This window comes from Haliotis asinina, chromosome 10, assembly GCF_037392515.1.
Source record: "Haliotis asinina isolate JCU_RB_2024 chromosome 10, JCU_Hal_asi_v2, whole genome shotgun sequence".
Classification (NCBI taxonomy): Eukaryota; Metazoa; Mollusca; class Gastropoda; order Lepetellida; family Haliotidae; genus Haliotis; species Haliotis asinina.
In genome coordinates, this window is record NC_090289.1 from 14,196,182 (window position 1) to 14,212,485 (window position 16,304).

At 40.9% G+C, this 16,304-nt stretch overlaps 1 protein-coding gene across 1 annotated transcript; it reads left to right on the plus strand.

The window, feature by feature from the left end:
• The first annotated feature begins 10,164 nt into the window (after nt 1-10,164).
• Nucleotides 10,165-15,062, plus strand: LOC137297620 (uncharacterized). Its single transcript, XM_067829494.1, has 2 exons — nt 10,165-10,234; nt 11,151-15,062. Exon 2 carries the CDS (start codon nt 11,210-11,212, stop codon nt 14,645-14,647), a length of 3,438 nt encoding a protein of 1,145 aa, XP_067685595.1. The 5' UTR covers nt 10,165-10,234; nt 11,151-11,209; the 3' UTR covers nt 14,648-15,062.
• The last annotated feature ends 1,242 nt before the right edge of the window (nt 15,063-16,304 follow it).

A 16,304-nucleotide genomic window follows, 5' to 3' on the forward strand; every position in this document is an offset into this window, starting at 1 on the left:
GAACATATTAATTAATTCTAAAATTGCAATCTGCTATTAAGTTTCGAAACTGTTACTTACACAACTCAATTACATGCTGTCCTACAAGTAGAGGTTGAAAAACAACTGTTCCGCCCTGGACAAAAACAAATCTCATTTCTGTTCGACTGACTGCTTACTAGGAATCTGTAATATGGCTGGTGGATAAACAACATGATGGCTTTTTAGCTTGACAGACGCAGATTTTATTACTGTCAATGTTTAGCACTTCGGAGTGGCGTTTGTGAATAAAGTCAGCTCATTTAGTTCTCAATCAATTATCTAATCTATTTTCACACTCATATAAATTTTGATTACACGCCTAAATGTTGAGCTAAGGTCGATATTTATAGCGTTCGAAGGTCAGGTGACATACTTTGCTAGGCTGTGGTGTAATGTAATTGAACGTGATGGTAAATTAAAGAGATCTACATTGTAAGTCATCCTTGAAAAAAGGAAACTAAATACCAAGAAAATGTAATCTCTGTCAGTGTTGTCAATGGAATATAAATTAGCTGCGTTTGCCTTGATCCACACTATTTGTACTGAATTGTGTAAAGGCTCGATCCAACTGTTCAAAGAATCACTAGTTAAGTGAGTGAGTTTAGATTTACGCCGCACTCAGCAATATTCCAGCCATATGGCAAGCATGTGTTGCTGAAGATCTATTCTAGCACGGACCTTCAAGGGTCCACTGGTTAAGGACTCATACCTTTCAATCAGTATTAGTAAAATACTGGAACTGAACATCACGATGAACATCTATACGAGTTCACCTCTTTCTCCTCCCATTACAGAAATCTTGATGACCTCCTTCGAGGAAGCAGCCCTCTCCACAGCTCCGTTCCAGCTCCTCTGTTGGTACCGCAAAGTCGACGACACCTTCACCACCATCGCCAATGACAATGACCCCAGCGAGTTCCTCAACCACCTCAACGACCAACATCCAAGAAGTTTACCATGGAGACTGAAACCAGACAACACCTGCCTTTCCTTGATGTATCCCTCCACACCACAGACGATGGACTCAGTATATCGCAAGCCGACGCACACCGACCAGTACGTTCACTACAACTCCTGCCACCATCCTCAGATCAAGCAAGCTATCATCGCCACCCTTACCAGACGTGCCAAAGCCCTCTGCCATCCTGATGCCCTAAACAGTGAACTGGACCACCTCAGAGAGACATTCACCACACTCAACGGTTACCCTGCCCAACTCGTCACAGCCACCATCAACAAGACCCTCAAGGACCGAGAACCCCGCCTCAAGCCTTCTCCATTACCCATCAGAGTAACCGGGACCAAGGAGTGTACCTACCAAGTGCCTGGGACTTGTTGATAAATTAATCTTATCTATCCGTGTACATTCTATCTATGCATTCATTAGTGTTTACACAACAGTGTGCCAATATATAGTCAACTTGTGTTAGTACATCATCCCCTTATCTACTTGTGTTTGTACATCATCATCAATAAATCTACTTGTGTTTGTACATCATCCCTAATCCCCAGTCATGTAAATCATGTACATCATGTGTTATGTAAACATCATCCAATCATGTGTAATGTAATCACCATTGGCTTCCATCCTTAATCCCCCATCATGAACATCGTCCTTCATCCCCAATCTGTGTTATGTAAACATAATCCTATCATGTGTAATGTAATTACCATTGGCTTCCATCGTTGTTATCTGTTAACTGTCGACTTCCTATCAGTTCTTGTTTATACTGGCTTCCAGCTTTTGTTAATTCATTCCACTTGTTACTTTGTTATTGTTTACCTGTACATATAAATATAGCTCTGTACCCCATTCTCATTCACCTGATGAAGGAGTAAGCATTAACTCCGAAACGTTGTGTTCCCACAATAAAGAATTTGATATCCATAAAATCTTCATTCTTATGTTCTTTAGATAATGAAATATGAGATGACATGAGGCGTTCATTTTGGATCATCTTGCATTGAATAATGATCATTATTTCATCAAAAGACAAAGTGAAGATCCGGGTTAGAACTGATCTTCAGTAACCCATGCTTGTCGTAAGAGGCGACTAACGGGATCAGGTGGTCGATGACTTCTCTGACATGTGCCATAGTGTCCCAAGTGTAGATTGATGCGCATGCTGTTGATCACTGCTGTCCAGACTTGCAGACTGACGTCACTCATCAGTCCATTGCCATGCTGATGCCTGTTCCGTATTAATTATCACTAAAGTAACGAGAACTTTTGTTTCATTCCTTCATGGTATCACAGTTCAACCACAGGCAAAGTGTAGCGCAAAATGGGTTGCGCAGCAGAACGAAACTGACCAGTCTTCGTATATGCGAGCGAAGCGAGCAAAGGTTGGCAACTAACTTCCCTCGCTTCGGTCCGAAAAATATTTTTCATGTCTAAATAAAATATCGCCACCATCAAATATAGACACACATTTACTCACAGGTTTGTGCTCTCAGATTTCCAACCTCATATTTAACAATTACTCACGTGAAATATATTTTAATCAACGTTTTAAGCGCCGCTGGTGCTCTCACGGGTCGTTCTTCGCCTCCATTACCCCTGCTAGCTTCCGGTTCAGCGGAATGAAGGAACAGGTTAGGTAACTCTGAAAACACTTGTCGAGTCGCATGTCCTCCGCAAAGTTTGCAGATGACAGTCGTCGTGCAGATTAACCATGAATGAGGAGCAAAGGAACTGCATTGCTGTTGCTGAGGCAGGCCACAATCTCCTTATAACAGGACAATGCGGGACAGGAAAGACATTTACTTTGAGGTATGGATGTTTTGTTTTTAAATTTCAAGTTATCAAGTGGATCTGTCGTGAGGTGTCACGGTTTTCGTTTACAGTGAAAACGATCTTTTGCTTTGTAATACAACTATTTCGTATTGATAAGAATTGATCAAGAAATGAAAAGAATAGCTTTTCGTCAAATCGGTACTTAGACCACATGGAACACTTTTTCTTAACAAGAAAAGATATAAGTTTAATTTTACTTCATATTACGTACCAGCTGACAGCATCTGTCCCAGCGTATGGCCACATTTTACTGTGTTTGTATTTCCCGCAAAAATAACTACTTGCGCAATTACCTCCCTTGCATTCATCCACTCGCTACGTCAGGAGTGAGCCTTTTTCAGAATAAATGTTACTAAAATTCTAACAATAACCACAACGTATCAAATAAATAATCTGGAACAGTTTAATGAGAAATTTGGGCAATATGATGTGTCCTCTTAATTTCTGCTTATTCTTGTTCCTTCATTCCGCTGAACCGGAAGCTGGCAGGGGTAATGGAGGCGAAGAACGCTCTGTGAGAGCACCAGCGGCGCTTAAAACGTTGATTAAAATATATTTCACGTGAGTAATTGTTAAGTATGAGGTTGGAAATCTGAGAGCACAAACCTGTGAGTAAATGTGTGTCTATATTTGATGGTGGCGATATTTTATTTTGACATGAAACATATTTTTCGGACCGAAGCGAGGGAAGTTTGTTGCCAACCTTTGCTCGCTTCGCTCGCATATACGAAGACTGGTCAGTTTCGTTCTGCTGCGCAACCCATTTTGCGCTACACTTTGCCTGTGGTTCAACCATACTGGTCAGGTCTCAGCTGGACAGAGCGAGACAAGCACCATTATTCTTTCACTACGACACAGATGTGTGGTAGTTAGTGGCCCTATTGTGACGGAACAAGCCCGGACAAAATGCTGAACCTCACTGACGCCATATAACATACTCCGTAGCTATTATTGCCTGTAGGCATTTGTCACTGTATGCATTAAGAGATCTAACCGCCTGATTTGACGCAGCACCGTGAATATACAAATGGCATTGGATGTTGGCTACAAACTGTTTGAAACCGTTCTTGTCAACTAACGTAACTATAACAGGACAACCACCACGAACGAGGCTTTATTAATAAAGTACATTCCATCACAAAGTTGTATTTCTAAACTACATACACCCATACCAGATCTGTTAACGTCCTGAGGAACAAGTATAAGTTGTACGATGACGAGCGATTATCAGCCTAAAGCCCTAAGTATATTGATTGATCAGTTGTCTGTCCAACATGATGCAACTACTGTAAATAGCCTGGTCTGTGTGTGCTTAGCTGCTGGATTGGGTTCGTTTGAAGACTGGGTCGATGGAGACCTGATCATGTGATAGATTGAGGAAGTAACATGGTAGACAGAGGATGGGCTCGGGGTTGGAGGAGAAGTTAATCCTGGTACTGAAAAACGTAGCAGAAATGCTCTCTCCGCGTCCAGAAGAAATCTTGTAATGGCTGTACCCTAAACCCGAATATTGACATCATGAGACCTGTTATTCCTTGTGTCATAATATTACCATAAACGCATCTGTGTAAACTTCTGCTCATCTACATTGATATGCATCTACTGTGTGTTCATCCTCGATATCTCCAGGGTATACGTTCCGATAAGTTTCCACTATACCCTGGACGCATCTACGGCTCTGCCCGATAAATTTGTTACCTCCCTTTGCTGGCTCCGCCTTCTCACAGTAGCCAATCAGCTAGGCCGCCGTTATAACTGATCTTGCCAGTGTCAACAAAGGTAGCGGTCACAACTGCAAAGGTTTGCTCGCTGTGCGTCCCAGATTTTAGGGAAATCATACAAACAAATTGACAGGTCCGAAACTTTAAAACAATATATGCAAGAACACCTTCTACCTCTGCCAGAGAACCCCTGCATGGTTTCTGTTGCCAAGTATAATCGGTTAGATAATTCAAAAAACGAAAGTGAGTTGTGATTGGTTCGCTCAACTTCCCAGCGTAGACACCTGACTGGATCAAAAGACAGTCAAGGGAGGTAAATAAATTTATCGGGCAGAGCCGTAGATGCGTCCAGGGTATAATGGAGACTTATCGGAACGTATAACCTGGAGATATCGAGGATGCTGTGTGTTATGTACCTCTCAAATGTTAAATAGCTGCAGAAACAGAATCATATTACAACTAGAGACTGCTTTGGGACAAAATATGAAGTCGTTATTATACTTCAGTCTGCAAGAAAGCAAGATAGCGGTGCGAAAGAGAGAGGATTTCACATTTCCCCTACTGCGTTCTGCATTGTCTGAATAAAGAGATCGTAAGATCCTAAAGGCACTTTCCCACCAACCATGCAGCCCTCTTGCAATGAAGCCACGCTTCCACTATGTAATAAATCCGTATCAATAACGAGGAAAACATCAGCAAATAAATGAGCTCTAGAAATTCTCTCATCAATGATCGCTGTGGATAACTGTTTCTAGTATGATTTCTTCTCCAAATCATGGAAACAGCTGGGGAAGCAGATGTTTAGGGAGCTAGATGCCATGGCGGTAGATCATGTCATTGCAGTGTTATCTTTGATCGGAACGACTCTACTTCGTGGACAATATATCACCTACAATGTGACCAAATGAGGAGCGGTAAAATACCTCTATAAATCACCTCCGAGTCGGAATAACACAATAAAATCTCTCTTCTCTAATCTTGTTTGATATGAACAGCAATATGTCACCCGATGTCGTGTGACCTGCCACAGTGATTGGGGAAATAGGAAGCAGATGATATAGAGGAAGATATTACGTTTGTTTATAAACAGGCTACACAGGATGGAGAAACATAATTGAGATTAGAAAAAATGGCCATTTAAAAACGGAGAGGGAACATACATAAACTTTGACCCCAAAGGAATACTGTAGGGGATTTTTCATTGGCGCAACAGCACCAGCTAAATCCATCTTTCAGTTGGCGTTATAGTTCATGGGCGGGCGATCTCCTGACGCCTTTTTATAAAAAGTTCGTGGTGCTTCTTCTTGGTTCGATATACGCCAGGAGGGATCACGCATGTCCGAAACCTTTTAACAGATGCCCGGAGTCGCCAACTTGGTGTTCGCCTGTTTAAGGTGATAACAATACAAGGGAGATAACCCATTATTTTTCGAAGCGGCCGTGCCTTGTTTGATGCTTTAGTTGCTCGCGGACCAGGAAGTGTTGTACGAAACAGAAAACCACGTCCACATGAAGACCATTAACAAAAATAGACTATCGCAAATGTTGAGACAGGGGCATGTAATAAATTATAAGTGCACAAGTGCATAAGTGCATAAGTGCATTCGGAGCACGGATCGGCAACAGCTTGTTCGTGTGAAGAGGTATGGGATATACATCTTTTATCTCCATCCTCCAAGTGATATACGAGTTCGCAGACGTATATGTCTTTCCAGCACCAACTCTGTTTACATACGCTTATCAATACGACACACCGTCTCAGAAATGAAAACAAATTACTCATAATTCAGACCTTGGAAAGGATCAATCGTGGCGTTAGATGAACCATGTGCTGTGAGTTATCTTCTGTTGGAGAGCTGACACAAATATCAGATATCGATGACTCTACAAGGTGTTCGAGAAATGCTTCGTCGACCTTGTTTTCTTTTCTCGTGTTAATTCTATGTTTTCTTTCCTTATCTTTTTTCATCTTTCAAATGGCAGATACCTGTTCCCGCACATTTCTCAATTCTTTAAGTACTTCAAATTTTATTTTCAATACGGTTCTCCTGTTTATTATAGACATTATTTACAACTATAACATAGATAATAATCTTCAGCACTTAATGTTCTCGTATACGTGCCGTTAATAGAGCGGCATTGCATTGACCTTTGCACCTGGTAATGTTGTTAGAAAATGGCATAAAATGTTCAAGGCTCTGTAAAAGTTTTTTTTTTCTGTGGTGAATCTCTAAACAAAGGAGACCCTGCCTTTTGTGACATACATAGCCTTTGGGTAAACTTATTTGGGTTCGCTACAGTGATTCTGGTTCATGTTCCGTACAAAGTGAAAATCTTTGGAATTCCAGGACCCGTGTAAGTGTAGATACTTTAGCACCAGACTGGATTTGTTTCATTGCACCCTTTGAATGTAGGTCATTGTTCTTGTATCAAGCACAGGTACTTAATTTTGATGCACGTCTAAATTTTATGTGCAAACTGACGCCAGGTTATGTCGTGACATACGCAAGAAACCACTTAGAGCATGGATTCCACAAATGGTAGCTGAGTCACAAATGGTGACTGAAAAATGTCCAGAATGTCCATATAAGCATGCACTATACCGTAAACATCGAAAGAAAGATTCATTACACGTGACAGATGTAGAAATTATGTTCATTTGTACTTTTCATGTTTTCAGAACTGTCGTCATTAGAGTTAAACAGGGAATAGAATACACACAAAATATCTAAAAGAGAAAGGAGAAGATACATGCGTACAATATATGTTTAGTCATGTGACAATCTCTTCTAGTTGTTCTATGACATGCAGTTAGTATTCGGTTTACAAACCATTGTACTGATGAATAACACTTTCACGAAGATAGCATTATCACACATTCTGTAATTGTAAGAACGAGTAACGTACATATATATAACATATAATGGATATCCTCCTTACACACCGTGATATCAACAAAATGCAATTCAGAGATTTCCATAATCAATATTACTGCTTCACTCTGTCTTTTTCTTATTTTTCACTTCAGCTGTTGTTGAATCCCTGGACCAAACCTGTCGTGCGTGTGTAAGTAGAAGGTGGTTATTCAGTATCTCCCAAACCACTGAAGGCCCCATCGTCGCCAGCCCGGCGTCAGCTAGAGAGTAAATAGTGAATAATGTTGCTGTCCTGCAGTTACGAATTGTTAATAAATTTACGGAAGTGAATGCGTGCCTCCCCCTCCCTCTCCCCCCCCTCTCTCTCTGAGTGACTCTCTCTTTCTCTCTCTCTCTCTCTCTCTCTGTGTGTGTGCGTGCGTGTGTGTGTGTGTGTGTGTGTGTGTGTGTGTGTGTGTGTGATGATTTTTACGACGGAATATGTACAATATGAATGCGCCCCCCTCCCCACCCCGTCTAAATTTTATGTGCAAACTGACATCTGCGTGCCATGTACAAAATCAGTGACAACACCTCCACTCCTATAATTATTAACTTTAATGTTTAATATTTAAATGTACAAAAGTGCTGCCCCACCCTAGGCATACCTTACAACAAGATTAACACTTTGCAGGAGGCAAGGATTCGTGCCTAAATAGGTTCATGGCACGCCTGGGACAAAGTTCTGAACTGCCATGACACAAAGATGGCGTGACCTTTTTGCCTCCGGCAATTTTTAAGATTGAATGTGTAGAGTGAATATTCTGCCTATATGGTGGCTTGACCATTTTGTTCACCAGTATCTCCATAAATCCTGCACCTAATCCAGGCACCACGACGTTAATTTGCTGTATCTTTGACGGAGTTAGTACATACGACTGCGATGCCAGTAAATACTTCCGCCGTCGCCGTCTTTATATTAGCCAGCAGAGACATTCAGTACATTATTTTACCACATAATGGGTAGTTTTCTCGGCAAAGACGAAGCCAGCATATAAAAACGGTATTCGTTGGGATCATGTACGGATGCTTCTGAAAATATAAATGTCGAGGTAGGGTTATTTTCTGTGTGTACAATCACGGCGCTTGTTCCTGCCTGTCGACGATTTAATCATCGAGGATCAGGACAATATTACTTGGATCAGCATCACTATCAAAATGATAGTCTAAGGTCTCGAACATCAAACGGGCAGGTTTTGGCGAATATGGAATGTGGAAATATATACAGTAACTGTATTATTAACCATTTGGCGACGACACTATACAGTGGAATCAATTTCCACAATTGGACTGCGTTTCACAAAAGCCTCCTAAATTTAGGAGGTCGTAGCGCATACGACCTTGTTTACGACCGTCTTCCGACCTCCTTTACGACCGTTTCACAAAGACCTCGTATCCATGTCGTACCACAGGGGTCCTAAATCCATATCGTACATCGTCTAAGAGATACTTCGTTGCATAGCAACGCATACAACGAGACCAAAGAAGCACTTGCGTATCAAAAGCACAGACGGGTATTGGGTGAATTAGGCCGAAATACTGTAACGGTATAATATTATAATCTTAATTGTTGCCCTGTCTCTGTATCTACGGATGTCTGTATTTCGTAACGTTACGACAGGAACGTCTCATTAACAACAACTGGCTTGATATCCTGCTCAAAGCGCACAATCGGGTCATTATCACCCTGGATAACCCAAGATACCTGTGAGGCGCAAGAAGGTGCAATAGTCTCACAACTTATTTCACCAGGTACCCATTTTATGTTGGATGTACAGAGGTAATTTTTAACAAACCCATTTTCCTATGGTGAAACCGCATGTATCATATGTGCTTCGTTGTTGGGCAGGACTGAAGTCCTAGAAACTCTCAGGAGCCAAACCGTCACCCACGGCCACCCATCCAAGAACTCTACGCGCACCAAGTTGCATAAATTCAATTGATTTTTTACCTGAACTCTATGCACAGGACCTCACAGCACCACACCATCACATTTTCACCACATATCACCTGACTATTCACTGGCCCGCCTACTTAATACATTAATACACACATTTCCTCCTCAACCCTAAAATTAAATTAAAAAGTAAAAATCTACATAAAGTCGTAATAGGTGCCATCAGTGACGCAAGAATTTGAGAGGAAACAAAGCGAAAACATCATGGAATCATCATTTATTGCATACTGTTTCCTTGAAGCGCGCGTTATGATAACGGTGTTAAAAGCTACACCGAAACGTCTCTCGTATTTTATTAAAGGAGCTGTGTATCAATGGAACTCTAGCTCCTTGTTCTTCACACAAACTTCTGAAAGCCACTCAAAGAAGTTTATTTGTGAAGGTAAAATTGTAAAGATTCGCAAGCTTAATTTCACTTTATTTGATTGACTACTTTGCTCTAAATGAAATTCATCGACACGTTTTTACTGCAAACATACTATAGCTGTTGACTGGTACTCTCCATTTGCCTTCCAACACCTGCGGCGAACGTTAACGTATACGCTCTCACTTAGGCAAACCAGTCTATGCTAGTTACCGGAGGAAGGTATCCAAGCCTGCGATGTACAGATTTTTGGAATCGCACTCGCCTTCCCAGAGTTCCAGAGTTATGCTGAGTCATCGCTGCGCCCGGCCTGTGTTGGAATCGACAAAAGACTCCTTACAGCGAAAAGCAAAGCGATTGATATAAACAATCTGCGAAGAGTCATGTAAAGAGTTAACATATCAACATTCAGCCATGTGTTTTGGTTCGAAAACATCTTCGTTTTGAGTTACGTTTAGGGTGAGTATTTGACATGTTATGAATTTCAAGTCAGGCATATTATAAAATAAATACTAAAGTAAATCGACGGCAGTGTTTTCATGTAATGTCACGCACAAGTCATGACTTCAAACCCGTCCTGAGTTTTGCTAGCGTTAGGCCTTGGGGCTTGACTTGCCCACGTGCTCCCTTCACTGCCAATAGTCGGATTACAGGTTGGTATGTTTAATGGAACCTTGTTGACCGTCATTGCGGGACAGCCCTGCAGACATCAGGGAACCCCTTGACATGTTATTATACCGGTCAGGTCTCACGCTGGTCATCTTACGTGAGGGTGGCAGCACGGGTTTTACGTGTCATGAAAAACAAAACACGAACTAACACGATAGTGATAGTGTATGACAGGTTTAACACCTAACAAACAACGCACTTGGTTGAATGTTTCAGTTTCAACACTGTTACCATTTTGCCCTTGGGCATGTTAAATGCATGGGCGGATCCAGGATGTTGGGGAGAGTAGGGGCGGTGTATACAAAGTTAAGAGAAATGCTTTTTTGCGGTGGAGAATGCAGGAATACTGCTAAAAGTAGGGTAAAGCCAAACTCTCTCTGATGCCAAGTTTCAAATCCACTCTTATGAAACTACCCATTATGTGTTCTTGTGATGTGTGTGTTTGCGCGGGGGTGGGCCAGGTTGATAAAGTATCTTTTCTGCCAGTTCTTCCAAACAACATAATTTCTTTGCTAACATAAGGTACCAAACTATTACTTTGACCCCCACAATTATATTTTAGTGATATGGCAGGAATGACGTTTGATATCTGAGATGATTTAAACTTTGGCCACATCAATACCTTTATTAAACAACAATATCTTTACATGAAAATGTTATGGACCTTAATCCAAAATATCTGTCATAAAAGTACTTTGTACTGCAGGAGAAAAGTTGAAGAAGAAGTTACCACAAAACTGCACAGGGCTGTCAGATAATGGCATAATGAACACAGCCATGGCAACCAACAGCATGACAGAGGTGTCACATGACAGTGTTTCCAATACATCAATGGCAGAGAGCAGCATGACAGAGTCGTCACATAACAGTGTTGCCAATACATCAATGGCAGATAGCAGCATGACCAACTTGGAGATCTCAAACATCAGCAATACAGATATGTCAGCCAACATTGAGAATGATGAAGATGAGTACTTCAGATCTGAAGTTCAGTTTGAAGAAAAGGTTAACGAACCACCACTTTTACAACCAAAGAAATCCTCAAAGCATTCAAAATATATGTGTGGCATGTGCATCAAGTACTTTGACAAGAAGTCTCAACTGAGGACCCACCTTAGTCGATACCATGATGGAACTAACAGCAATCTCTGTAGCATATGTGGTTGGTTGAACACCAAGGAAGTTGACATCTTGGACCACATGCAGTCTGTACATCCTTGGTATAGACAGTGTGAACAGTGTCAAAAGTGGATCTGCTCTAAACGTCGACTGAATGTACACATGGTTCAATTTCATGCTCCTGCAACCAAAAGAATCCAGTGTCAATTCTGCAGCAACTCATTTATCAGAAAAAAGACACTGGCAACACACATGCTCAAGTTTCACATGCTGTGGCAGTGTTTGGAGTGTGATGGATATTTTTCAGAAGATGAAGATCTAGATGTTCATCAGATGAAATGCCACTCAAAAGCTGGTCATAAGAGAAAACAAAGCCAGGCTACTCAGAACCAAATAAATGAATGTCTTGTCACCAGTACATCACAGGATAATGATGATTTGGGGCAGGACATGTGTTCCGATCTGGAAAGTCTGCTGGAGACTAGCCCGATGGATGAGAGTGTGAAGTCTCATGATTCTGAAAAAGTAATTTCAGACAGGAGTGAAAATGACATTCCGAGTATTCAGAATCTGACTTCTCTTAGGGACAGACATCTGGAGGTATCACTTTGCTTACAAGATAAGGTTGACACAAATGAGAGTCATTCTATGGATAATATAAAAAAGTCCAAGCTTGAAGTCAGCCAGTCAGGTCTCCACTGCCAGTCAGGTCTCCACTGCCAGTCCAACAAGTTAAATCAGGCAATTGATATGATTTCTTGCAAATATTGTGATCTTAAATTATCATGTAGAGCATCCTTTTCTAATCACATGATACTTATTCATGAAGCCCATGAGTGTGAATATTGCAGTGGCTGGTTTGAGAATAAGAAGATTTTATTGGATCACTTGAGTGTCTGTAACAGAAGTAAAATCAGGTACAGCACCAGTGCCAAGGAATGTAACCAGAATGACAGTAATTCAGCTTCCCCCATGTATCAAGCAGAGCAAACAGCATTTGACGATCCCACAGAGGAATGCATTGCAGCATCCTTTACCTGTAGAGTCTGTAACATGAAGTTCACAACAATGGAGTCCTTGTCCGTTCATGGAAACAGTTGTCAACGAAGTTTTGAGTGTTCCATCTGTGATGAAGTGTTACAGAATGAGGCAGCGCTTTCTGATCATGTCCAGTTTGTCCACCGAGTTGGGAAGAACTACAATTGTACCCTCTGTGAAAGGCTCTTCCTCAAGGCTAGCAGTCTCAAAACACATTTAACAGTAACACATGGTTACAGTAAAGTTGATCAGCAGGTTATCAAACTTCCAAAGAGAAAATACATGCACAGATGCTGCCTCTGCAGAAAGGTGTTCTCACAATACAGCTATCTCAAGATGCATTTACGACTTCATGTTAAGCAGAAACAACCCAAGCGTGGAGGTAGGGTCTCAGGGACAGCTGCTACAGAGGACATCAACAGCTGTGGTGTTTCTTACAGCTGTACAGATGAAAGTCTGAAGATCCCAGTTGAGTCTGTTACAACAAACTGTGGTGAGAGCAGAGCTGCGAGAGAAGAGTTCTCCCTTTCCTTCAACAATAACAATCAAATGCATGAGGACCTTGTAGGTTGGGATGGGAGTGGGCATGTGAAGAGCAGTGGAAAATGTGAAGAAGGAGGTGATTTGAATGATGTCGACATCCCTGATGCTGCTGCAAAGTGTCCTGAAGGAGGTATTCAGCAGGTGGAAAATGTGAATTGTGAGAATATTGTCCACCAAAACACAGAAGCACAATCTAAGGTTCATCATTTGATTGACACTGGCACAAGTTCTGCTAATTTGGAGAACAGTCTGAATAATTCACATGTTGGGAACTTGCCTTGGAAAATGAACAACATAAATACATTGGGAAATGGAAACAGAACATATGTAGGCAATCCTTTGGATATAGAAATGGCAAAGAATGTGAATGACACAGAGACAGATAGTGCTGTAGATGTGAACAGCATCATTGTTTCTCTTGTTGAATCTCTGCCTGTGGATCAGTGTTCCACCGATGTGGAAACAAGCAATGCTGTCCAAAGTATACTTGAAATCCCTGTTATTGAGCAATCACAGCACCTACATCATACTGAACAAACTATAAATGCTCCTTCGGAACGTATTGAGAGACAGGGATTCATGGATGAGGAAAGTAGAAACAAAGATAATTCTGAAGTTTATCATCAACCTGAGACCTCAGTTGTGGAGCAAATGTATGAAGACGATCATGTGTCCAAAGATCATTCTTACATGATGAGAAGACATCCTTCTGATGTCCTTTCTGAATATACTTCTGACCACAATACCAATGATCCTTCAGGTGTCATTTCTGAAACTCCATCCAGTATTGTTCCCACAGATGTTTGTGGTTTTAGGACTGCAGGACAAAACAATGGCCATATTGTTATGGCATGTAATGACCGAAGGGAAACCTCACCAATCGCTATCAGTTGTGAAGAAACAAAAGGCAGTGATAAGAAGGAGAATAACAGTTGTGTGAAAAGTAGCAACTGCTCTGATGAGAAGGACCACAGTGTCTGCAGCGAGGACAGTTGCTCCTCCGGGGATGAGAACAGCATCAATGGCGATGACAACAGCCGTGATGCTGACTGCAGTGAGGACAACCCCTCTAACAGTTCCAGTGATAAAACCAGGGACAGCCACAGCTTTGAGTCTTTGCAGGAAGGTAAGGACATGGATGCAAAACAGGAACTGGAACTGTCTCATGTAGAGATTGGTGCCTGTGCTACACAAACTAAATCACCTTCATCGCCAAGGGGATGGAAGCAGGTGGATAAGTGGAGTGGCAAGACCAACCCTTGTCATCATAAGGCGCATATGGGCTACAAAGGATGCTCCAGTTTGTCCTGTACAGCTCTGAAGGGGAGGTGTGGAAGGAGGGATGTCCAGTACATGTGTGGGATATGTCACCAAGTCTTCAAGAAGTTTGAGGTTCTGCAGCACCACAAGGTAGCCCAACATTCCTTGCGTTGTGCAGCATGTGGACTGGTGTGCAACAGGATGATTGACCTTCTCACTCATTATGAGTTCTGTGATGGGTGATCTTGTTTGTGGAGAGCATACAGTCACATGTTGTGTTTTGCATACATGTATCAACTAGGGTTGTACATTGTATAGCCTTGTAAATCATGAAACATTCTCATAAAGTAAATTTTTCTGAATGCATACATTTAGGTGAACTAGCACAGATTTTGTTTCATTTACCTTTTTCATGTTTGTAGTTTTGATAGGCTGTTTTTTTATTGTTATTTTGTTTTGTGATGAGAATCTATTTGGTGAGTCTTTAGCCATATTGCTTTTCAATCATGTTTTGTCAGCAGTGATACCTTGTGAGCCATCACATCATAGTCAAGAAATCTGTGATGATGGGCAAGTCAGTGAAAGTGGTTATTTTTAATATCTTTGTTGCAATATTTACCAACGTATTAAATGTCTCCTATTTTTATAAAAAAAAAAATACTTTCTTGTATACAACCAGAGGTTTCAAATCCCAGTAACACCCTCAGGGAGACTTCAGTCTCATTCACAGTTAACAGGTTTATGTCAGGAATATTCAAACTTTGTGTGACAGTACATTTTTAACAGAAAATAACATTGAAATTGGCTGAGGTATTATTTCACAACATTTTTTACGTGAAATATTGAGCTTCTCTTGTCATTGCTCAACATCTGCCTTCCAAGCATGCTAGGCATGTTTTTTTATAAAACACAAAGTTTGAGTATCAGAAGAAACGGTCTACTATTTTATTGACATTGTTTATGTTCAAATGGAAACCTTGTGAAAACATCTCAACCCATATCATTTAACTCTGTATTTTAGCTATAGTCTGGCCCAAACGTGGACTGATCAATTGCAGTCTAAATCAAAAACTAATAAACATAACATACTCAATGAAACGCTGATCATAATCAGAACATCATACCAACTGTGTGAGGTTTTTGTAAAAGTTCTTTAAACAAACTATCATTAAAAATATTGACATAGTTCACTGTGTTACGAGGGAGGAGTGCAGAGAAAGGGACAGCCAGGTATGTGAGGAAGCATGGAGACCTCACAGCACAGGTTAATGAATATGTAACTTTCTCCGCACATTCTTCTTGAACATCTGGCTGTGCTTTTCTCTGCACTCCTCCCTCATAATAAACAGTGAACTGTGTCAGCATTTTAATGATAGTTTGTGAAACAACATTTTTATTATTAGGACTGAAATTGTGGAAAAACCTTACAGAGTTGGTATGAGGTTTTGATTATGATCAATGTTTCATTTATTATATGCTTATTAGCTTTTGAGTTTCATTGCAATTAATTGGTCTACTTTTGAGCCAAATGGGCTATAACATCAAACTTGTCATGGTAGAAGGGAGATATGCAAACTTTGTTTCCATTGAATAGTAATGAAACCCCTGTACCCTCAGGGCCATAATGTTGGTAAATATAAACCTAACCTTCAGATCCAGTCCAGTTTTTCTGCTTTTACCATCTTTTCATTCACATTTTACCAACCAGTCTACTCTCTACAAACAGCTTAGAGAGATAATTTGTATTTCCTGCAAACAAAAGCTGCCCATAGTTTTAATTGACATAAATTGACCCTTTCCATAAAAAGATTATGTGCATCAGTCGTTTTAAGACTGTGTATTGGCCAAGAAATTGTATTGCAATATGTTGTGATTCAGTTACCTGTCTTGAGGTATATAC